This window comes from Takifugu flavidus, chromosome 9, assembly GCF_003711565.1.
Source record: "Takifugu flavidus isolate HTHZ2018 chromosome 9, ASM371156v2, whole genome shotgun sequence".
Taxonomy (NCBI): domain Eukaryota; kingdom Metazoa; phylum Chordata; class Actinopteri; order Tetraodontiformes; family Tetraodontidae; genus Takifugu; species Takifugu flavidus.
In genome coordinates this window covers 8775961-8785960 of record NC_079528.1, presented here as the reverse complement: position 1 = coordinate 8785960, position 10000 = coordinate 8775961, and the positions used below count along the sequence as shown (strand labels likewise).

Genomic DNA, 10000 nt, shown 5'->3' with positions numbered 1-10000 from the left:
TGACCGCGCAGTCCAGAAAGGCCAGACTGTTTCCTTTTACATCTTCCGGGTGAATTTTACATGTTCGTCTGTTTTGTTGAGGTGATCGGAGAAAGCTTCCAATTCTTGTGTTTGAATTTTGACCCAGGTGTCATCAACATACCTGAACCAGTGGCTTGGCGCAGTTCCTGTGAAGGATGTCAGGGCCTGGGATTCCACCTTCTCCATGTATAGGTTGGCAACTATAGGGGATACTGGTGAGCCCATGGCACAGCCATGTTTCTGCCTGTAGAAGCCTTCTCTGTACTGGACCCAGCAGACAAAGGGGAGACACCTCAACAGAAACTAGGTGAACGACCCGACCAACGACCCTGCTAACGACTCTCAGGTGACCACCCAGATCATTAGCATGCAAATGGTCCACAGGGGCTATATTTTCAAGCTCTCTCCCCAGCGATTTCAGAACTGAAGAAGCCTTCTGGATAGAAGGCGAAACGTCTTCAAGAGAAGAAACCCAGTCCAGTTGACAGAGAGAAAACTACCTTGGTTATTATTGTTGTTATTATCATCATTATTATCAGTCTCTGTTATCAGCTGAGAGATCTACCAGCGAAGCTCAGAGGATCCAGAGGAATCAGCTTTTAATGCCATAATTACACGTTTGTCATCAGTTGACGAGCTCAGCTGCTCCCTGTTGCTGCTTCAGTCATTAATTAACGTCTCCACTTCATAAAACCGTTTCTGATAGGTCACAGAAGGTCAGAAAGGTCAAACCTCCACTCTGACCAGAGCTGGAAGCCTGATGGAAGCTCAGCCGTTTAAACCAAACCAGCGGCGCTAATGAGCCGATTACTGCTGATCAACCAGGAAGTGGCGTCCCTTTTTATTGTTTTATTGTCTGACAGGATATTAGAGGCCAAAATAATAAAGCTGGCTGCAGTCAAGCAAACCTGCTGCTAACAGAATTCCGTGCTATCGTTTAAGCCTCGTCTCAGCATGATGAGCGGATGGGGGGGGGGGACGCGGACAGACCACGGGCTTTTAGTCGTGTTCGACCTCCAGGAAAAAGCTATTTGGCATTTCTCAGAATGTATAATTTTGATGCGTCTGCCTCACAAATGAGTCACTTTGTTGGAAACGTGCCTGGATCTAAAGAGGCTAGTTTACATTCAGGAGGAGCTGGAGGCTGCTGGAGGTTCCACATCTCTCTGGTGCAGATGTTCCTCCGGGGCCGAGGACGGAGCGCAGTGTCCCCGGGTGGCCAGTAGGGGGAGCTGTAGCACTGCCCTGATGTTCCTCATCGCTCACGCGGCCGCTGGATCCATGCGCGTGATTGCTTCTCTCGCGCCGACTTCCTAATTGGACGTTCCTGTGAAGCGCAGGACCTCCGTCCGATTGTTCCCGCTCATTCTCTCCATCAGTGTCACTGACGGATCGATAAGGCATCAGGTGGAAACTCCAGAAATCAGCACAACTGGGCACTGCACTGCAACACCAGCTTCAGCTCCAACAGGCGGGTCCAACAGCCCTGCAGCAGAACCAGAACCAGGCTGGGACCTCTAACCAGGACACCCCCTCAGCTGGGACCAGGCTCTGGGCTGGGACCAGGCTCTGGGCTGGGACCAAGGTCTGGGCTGGGACCAAGCTCTGGGGTGGGACCAGGCTCTGGGCTGGGACCAAGCTCTGGGCTGGGACCAGGCTCCGGCTGGGACCAGGCTCCGGGCTGGGACCAGGCTCTGGGGTGGGACCAGGCTCTGGGCTGGGACCAAGCTCCGGGGTGGGACCAGGCTCTGGGGTGGGACCAGGCTCCGGGCTGGGACCAAGCTCCGGGCTGGGACCAAGCTCTGGGGTGGGACCAGACTCTGGGCTGGGACCAGGCTCCGGGCTGGGACCAGGCTCCGGGCTGGGACCAGCTCTGGGGTGGGACCAGGCTCCGGGCTGGGACCAGGCTCTGGGCTGGGACCAGGCTCTGGGGTGGGACCAGGCTCCGGGCTGGGACCAAGCTCCGGGCTGGGACCAGGCTCCGGGCTGGGACCAGGCTCCGGGCTGGGACCAGGCTCCGGGCTGGGACCAGGCTCTGGGCTGGGACCAGGCTCCGGGCTGGGACCAGGCTCCGGGCTCCCCTCGCTGCTCAGCCATCAGTAGATCAGAATCCTGGCTCCTGCAGGTTTGACTGCATGACTGGAGCTCCGTGGTCCTGCCGGAGCAGCTCTGCGTGGACCCGGGACGTGGACCCGGGACGTGGCTGTCGGGGCTGTGTTTGGGTTCCAGAGGCTGCAGCAAACCTGGAGCCGGTCGTTCACTCTGACGTTCCGGATTTCTTCAACAGCTCTCAGCTGCAGCTCAAATCTGTCGTCACAATCATGGAAGACAAATCCCTCCCGGGAGGAAACCGGCTGCTCCCAGCGTTCCCAACACGACCACCGTAACGAGGAAGGCTAAGTCCTTCAAAATGGGCGTTTTAAGCCTGGACGTGTGCTCCGAGGACCCGGGATTAAAATATTAGCACTGAGAACAGGTTTTAAGATAAAAGCAAGTTCATCCCTTCATCTGTTGTGTTCTGTGGGCAGGAGCTTCCCAACTCACGGAGGGCGGTGGGTCACACCAGGAGGTTGTGATGACGGTTCAGGACATCCCATAAACGTCCCAGCAGACCGCAGCGGCACCGGCCGGTGCTCGTTCCTCCTCTACTGGCTCAAACTCCCATTACAGTTCAGCATTTTAACGAGCAACTACCAAAACAATCAGAGGGTTTTTTGATGCTCCAGCAGCTAAAGACCACCTGTCAAATCCCGACGCACGGGATCAAAGTGAGCTTTGATCTCGCGGCGCGTGTGTGATGATTTTCTGTCCCGTCTTTAACCGTTTTAATGCTTCAATAACCAATCGTCCCACTACCATTGCTGCCTCTGCCGGCAGGGGTCATCTCACGCCCGACGGCGGGTCGATTGCGTAACACGCGTGACGTCGGCGTGAAAAGGCGGATTCCTGATAAAGTGATGGTGAGAGGAGAGGAGGACGCGGGGAAATCATGGTGGTGCACGAGCCAGACCTCAGCCCATGACAGTAAAAGATGTGCTATTTCTGGAAGCGGATCTTAAACACGAGGATCCTTTAACACTCGGCTCCCTTAATGAACTCTCGTTGCGTAACAGGTCGGCCTGGATTCACCTCCTGCAGTCGCCACCGAGCGGAAGTAAGATGAAATTTAAAAAGAATGAAAAGAATAAAAGGTTTGGCGTGCAGATGTGGGTCAACCCCCGGCCTGCGGCCCTGTCGCTCGCCCCTTCTGTTGCCCGGGAGAGCGAGGGGGGAGAGCCACAGCAGGAGTTATGAAAGCAGCGTGGTTCACCTGAGAGGGCAGCCGGAGCGCTCCTCACCTGCCACCACAGCTCAGGGGAGGGAGGATTACAACCACAGGATTAGGGATTAGGAGTCTCCTCTGTTTGTGGTTACTGCTGTAAACCGCTGTTGTTCCTTAGAAAAACTTCCCTTTTCTCCCTGATTCACATTCCTGGTGCGAATGAGCTGCGTGTAATTGCTGGTGTGTCAGGTTTGGGATTAGCAGGCCTCGAAATGTTCCTAAACCTCAGCCCAGAACTGGGTGAGTTCAGCCCCGGAGAGCCCTAAAAGGCCTCAGCAGGAGGACCTGGAGAACAGCTTTGGGTCAGGTCCACGTGCAGGTCCGTCAGAGTCCAGGCAGGACCAAGCGCTCCTCACATCACATCACCCAGGCGCCCACTTCCTGTTCACCAGTGCCGCTCTGTCACAGCTCTTGTGTGACATCACCTGTTATATAAATTAAATATATACGCTATTTTAAAGGAATTTCCCTTCGTCGGCAGTTTTATCAATTAAAACGGCACCATTGAGAACCGGAAGACTTTGGTGACGGCACAGCTTGAGGATTTAAACTAATGCTGCACCTTGGGCCACACTTTCTCTCCTCACACCACCTGAGACACTTTACCAGTCTTGTAAGGACAACAAGGTCCTCATAAATATGGAAAGAGCAGAAATTATCCCAAGGCCCACACACGCTAAAAGGTGTCAAACTCGATCGGGCAGCTGGAGTCACGGCAGGCACGAACACTCATGCACACACACACACACACCACACACACACACACACACACACACACACACACACACACACACACACACCAGCTCCACCATCACCGTGCTTCAACATTCCCCTCAGCTCTGATGAATCCAAGCAGACAGACAGAATTGGTTGATCAAATCCCTCCAAGATAAAACCAACAAAAGCAGCGACAGAAAGGGAGCAGAAATATCTGAGATCGTCAGGTTTAATAAATCACTCTAATTAATCTGGAGAAAGGACATAAATTACATCTCTGGCGCCACTTTATCAATAATTTCTCCTCCTGCTGCACTTTTAGCTGCGCTTCCTCTCAGCGGTCAGCAAATATTGTGTGATCTTGGTGGTTTGGGCACCTTGTGTTGGCCGAGGAGGAGATAACAGACTGGACAGAACCAGAACACCGGCAGAACCGTCTAATTCCAGTGGATCAGTGGTTGCAGCCTGTGTTTGGAGCTGGAGCTGGACTGTAAATGGCTGCAGGTCTGCACAGAGAAGGTTGTGTTGAGGAGACGTGTGATGAGAACAGCTTCCATAAGAACCTGAGCCTCAGCCGAGGACCTTTTGTTACTTGTTCAGCCTCATCTCCGTCTCGCTGTCGGCCTTTAATCCTGCTCACTGCTGCTTCCATGAAACATTAATGTGTTTCTGAGCAGCACAAATCTAATATGGAGCAGAACCCTCTTCTGGGGGCCTGAGGATGGTGCATCCAACCCTCTGAGCTACGGCCAGTCGGAGCTTCTTACCTTCATGTGTCGTCGCCTCCGTCGGAAGCGCAGCAGCTCCTTGTGCTGGCGGGCGATGAAGTTAACGGCGGCGTACTCCAGCAGGGCCGAGAAGACGAAGAGCAGACACACGGCCATCCAGATGTCGATGGCTTTTACGTAGGACACCTACAGACAGCAGAGACACGTTCAGAGCCAAACCTGGTTGGTTGTCAACCCTCCAACAAAGACTGGGGTCGACGTCTCCAGAGGGCCACAATGAAGCTCCCATTGGGTTCAACTGATGCCCGACTAACGTCAGGAACAATTAAAACACGTGAGAGCCCATTCCTGAGCCTTGGCTCCAGGTTCTGGCTCTGCTCCGCTCTGAACATTTCAGCCTCACTTGGGTTTTCTGTGGCCCTAAAAGCCCAAAACTGAAGATTCTTCATGGTGATGAGGAGAGTCACCTTCCAACAAGAAGAGTTAAGTGTGTAAGAACACGTGTGTTTTCCTTGGGAATTTAACAGTAATTACAGAGCCAGGATCATCACGCTCGCCCTCTCAGACTGTGATTGGTGGAAATAATCAGCTGTTACTGAACTGGGTAATTAGATGATGATGGAGTCATCACACAGAAACAATAGGGGACATGTGGGGGGGGGGCAGCAGGACTGGAAACAAAGAAGGAAAAAGCAGCAAGTGCAGCAGCTCAGTGTCAGGTGCTTCCCACCTCCGGGGAGAGCAGTATGATGGGAGACGGACACGTTAAGGACTGCCCTGATAGTGAGGGCAGAATGAAGTCTGGTTGGATCATTGTCTGATTGCTATCAGCGCGACAAGAGCCATTATTCAAGCGCATTCACCCCGGCCTGTCGCTGCGACTCTCCGTCTCCACACAATCGCGGCCCGAGAGGGAGATTCCTGCTCCGTCGCCGCAATTGGCCATTTAAAATCCAATTAAACTCTGACATTAGATGGCTCTCCCAACCACACAGAGCTCATCAGCACCACTTGGCCTTGTTGTGATCCCTTTGAGTCTGATGCTCGTGAAAACATTTATCTTCAAATGCCCCGCTGACGTCTTCAGCCTCAGAGCTGCTGAGGCCTAAAAAGTCGCCAGGATCACTTGGTTTGATGCTCATCCAGGCGAGACATAAATAAAGAACACAGAGAGAAACAGCTTCCAGCACCATAAAGGGCAGACGGGAGGAGACCCAGCACCGTGTTTAGCTTTTAAATGGGAAAACTCGCCAAGAAAAACTACAAACCAGAACCAGTTCAGAAGCAAATGATATCAAGACCATAATTTCCTACAGTTTAACGCAGATTCACAAAATGGAAACCAGCGTTTTCTACCAGGACGCTGGTTGGCTCCATCAGTCACTCACAACATTTCCAGGCTGAACAACAAGAAGCTGATCCAGTCGATCTGCTGCTGCTGCTCTGCTACTTCTCAGATGGTTGATCTTCGCTTGTTCTTCTCCCAATTAGTCGCCTGTAAATCTGCTGCTTTGGAGGAAACGTCAGAGCTGCGTGGAGGCATCAACATCAGCAGCACGTCCTGACCTCACCTTCATCGCCACCTCTCATCTCCTCACAGGCCTGACAGATGCTGTTGATGTTGGTCACACACTCTCACATGTGTGTGTGTGTGTTTGTGTGTTTCTCTGTGTGTGTGTGTGTGTGTGTGGGGGGGGGGATTACAGCTTCTTGTGACGGAATTGCAGAATTCCAACGCTCACACAAAAGTCTGCTGTTGTTTCTGTAATCTGAACATCTGACTGGAGAAGATCCCTCTCTTCCCTCTTTCATCCCTCCATCTCTGAGTAAAAAGACACAATCTGCCTCTTCTTTCCCACATTTTGATCATCTCGTTCTTTCATATTTTCCTTCAAAACATGATTCCAAACCTGGGTGTGTTTAGGTTGCTTACTTTGGGCAGAGAGGCCCTGGAGCCGGAGCTCTGCGTGGTCATGGTGAGCACGGTGGTGATGCCCAGACCGACCCGGGCGGGCGCAGCATCCATGTTGATCCAGAAGGAGACCCAGGACAGGATGACGATGAGCAGCGAGGGGATGTACATCTGGATCAGGTAGTAGCCCATCTGGCGCTCCAGGTGGAAACGAGCCTCGATACAGGTGAATTTACCTGGAGAGGGTGAGACAGGGTTCATCACCAAGAACATCTTCCAGCATCTTCTTTTGCTAACGATGAAGATCTTTACAGAGGAGATGGTGCAAACCATTGAGTCCGTGTGTTACATGGATGCAGCAGATCCACGTGGACGGTGGCACAATCAACCTTTTATTCAGATCAACAAAAAACGACCTCACGACGGGAAGAGCGTTTCAATGGATTCAGGGAGCCGGCCGTTGTTGCCGGGGGGGGGTCCAACGCGCAAACGCCCCAATCTGAGCAGCAGTAAATGGAGCGCGAGAGGTCGACCCGGGGAACGAGGACCGGAACTTGGGCTGATGTTCAGACCACTTAAGAAAGAAAGTGTTCTGTTATTCGTGGCCCTGCAGCCACGCGCTTCCATTAGTGATGAGGAGCGTCTCTCCACTCATTATCTTCATGTGAGCGGTTACATTAGCTAAAGACTGATGCAGCTCACTTCAGGTGGAAACGATGACACAGCCAGTCAGAGGAAGCAGGGATGAGGTTCTGCGTCAAACACATGAAACCCTGGAAGCTTCGAGGAATTCTACCGACAATCACAACATCTGAAATCCGTGATTCATGGCTTTAGCCTGATCTTCCACCTCACTACCTAAAGGGACGTTTTAGTTCAGTAGCTTCCAACCAACCAATAACTGAGTCAAGAATTACCTCCAAATTAAACAGATATTTAGCCCAGAGTGGCAGTAAATAAACACCTGCAGTTAAACCCCAGAGAAGCAGCAGGAGATGATGTTGCTGGTGAAGCTGCACACATCTTATTTAGACTGCAGCAGCAGAAACAAATGTCCCCTCGTCTCTGTCCGTAATGGAACGAGCGCTCTGGCTTTCATAATAAACCACAAGAGAGGCAGAGAGCAAGATGGCCGACGATCCATTTAATCAAAGACAATCAATGTGGAGCAGCCTTCATCAATTAGAGTTAACTCTGAAAGACGTGAGATGGAAAAAAAGGGAGGGGGAGGGGAACGAGGGGTGAGGAGGAATACATAAACGGGAGAGAAAATGACTGCAGCAGGGGAGGAAGAGGAGGAGAGGTGAGTCGATGAAGGTGGACTTGATTTATGGCTGCGATACAGTTCAGAGGCTTTAACTGCTGTCTAAGAACGAAGGATGGATTTATTCAGGAGGACTCTCTCTTTCTCACTCTAATACAAACCTAATCCTAACCCTCTATTACTAACCCTAACCCTAACCCTCTATTACTAACCCTAACCCTCTATTACTAACCTAACCCCTAACCCTCTATTACTAACCCCTAACCCTAACCCTAACCCTCTATTACTAACCCTAACCCTCTATTACTAACACTAACCCTAACCCCTAATCCTCTATTACTAACCCTAACCCTAACCCTAACCCTCTATTACTAACCCTAACCCTAACCCTCTATTACTAACCCTAACCCCTAACCCTCTATTACTAACCCCTAACCCTAACCCTGACCCTAACTCCTGACCCCTAACCCCTAACCCCTGACCCCTAACCCTAACCCTCTATTACTAACCCTAACCCTGACCCTCTATTACTAACCCTAACCCTAACCCTGACCCTAACCCTCTATTACTAACCCTAACCCTAAGCCTCTATTACTAACCCTAACCCTGACCCTCTATTACTAACCCTAACCCTGACCCTCTATTACTAACCCTAACCCTGACCCTAACCCTCTATTACTAACCCTAACCCTAACCCTCTATTACTAACCCTAACCCTAAGCCTCTATTACTAACCCTAACCCTAAGCCTCTATTACTAACCCTAACCCTGACCCTCTATTACTAACCCTAACCCTGACCCTCTATTACTAACCCTAACCCTGACCCTATATTACTAACCCTAACCCTGACCCCTGACCCTGACCCCTGACCCTAACCCTAACACAGCAGAAGCCTGATTACTATTTCTCATCAGCCTTTTTCTTTGTGATGGAGGGATGGAAAGAACTGGAAAAGAGGAGAAAACCCATCATATTTGAGTACAGCTGCTGTATCGGAAATGAAGCTTCATTTTAACCTTTTGGGGGAACAGCAGCACGTGCACGCTTTAACGTGCACACCAACCCAGGTCTCCCCTGAGCCATCATCATCATCATCATCATCCTCATCGTTAGCAGCAGTAACCCACAGACCAGTGGACGGCCGCTGTCCCAGTCCTCAGTGGGACCAGCCGGATCCTCTCAACACCGCAGCATTTGGGCGGAACTATTGTGCCTTTTTCCTCGGAGTTGGAAAAAACCCACTGTGAATCAGGAAGGCCGAAGAAGAAGAAGAAGAATTGGAGGATATGTATTTCCACGTCAGTGCAGCATCTCCTGCTGAGATCTTGATCTAAAGAGTCGGGGGCAGGTGTGGATCCTGTCAGAGCTCCTGCTCGTCTCCTCTGAGCCTGCAGCCCTGCGTTAGTTAGCTATTAACCAGCAGTTCTCACACCCAATTCCCACTTTTCTTCCCTTTGTAGACGCAGCCGTGGACACAAGGTTTGGTTTCTCCCTTTCTAGGCGGCAGAGATCCGTTTGAGCGCTGATATTACTGAGCTGCTCTCAGCCCTGACACCAAGCTTCTCAGCTCCTGCAGCCTCATTTAGAAGCTGATGTCCCGTCACCACCAAACCTGCCAGTCAACAGCTTCTCCCTGAGGCTCCTGATCTCAGCCACAATGTCTCTGTCTCAGGTGGAAGCGGGAGTTCTACAGCCAATTAAGGCTTTGAGTTTTCATCAATGATGTTTCCTCAGCCAGAAAAGTCGCTGGTGTGTTTGTGTGGATGAGCGAGCAGCGGTGGTGAATCACCTGTGTTGTAGTGCTTGGTGCAGTAGCGCAGGTCCTTCTCCTCCTTCAGGATGAACTGAGGTAGCGTCAGACCGTCGGCCACCTGAACGGCTCCTTTCTCATCCCACTCAAATATGAGGTCGTTCATGGTGTAGCCGACTGCAGGAGAGAGCAGAAGGTTTTCACCACCGTACCTGTCCTGTCTTTAAGCTCCTCCTCCTCTGAGGAGGCGCCATCAGCATCATCAGGAACACATTCATCTCTTAA

The 10000-nt window shown here is 51.5% G+C and overlaps 1 protein-coding gene across 1 annotated transcript in view; it reads right to left on the bottom strand.

Moving 5' to 3' along the window:
• The window catches only part of glra1 (glycine receptor, alpha 1), a 38121-nt gene that overhangs the window by 5239 nt on the left and 22882 nt on the right, over window positions 1–10000 (bottom strand). The window contains exons 4-6 of the mRNA XM_057044067.1: window positions 9755–9932; window positions 6722–6936; window positions 4828–4974 (exon numbers count right to left, since the gene is read on the bottom strand). Coding sequence (XP_056900047.1) covers window positions 4828–4974; window positions 6722–6936; window positions 9755–9932 — 540 coding nt within the window. The remainder of the gene's footprint in view (window positions 1–4827; window positions 4975–6721; window positions 6937–9754; window positions 9933–10000) is intronic.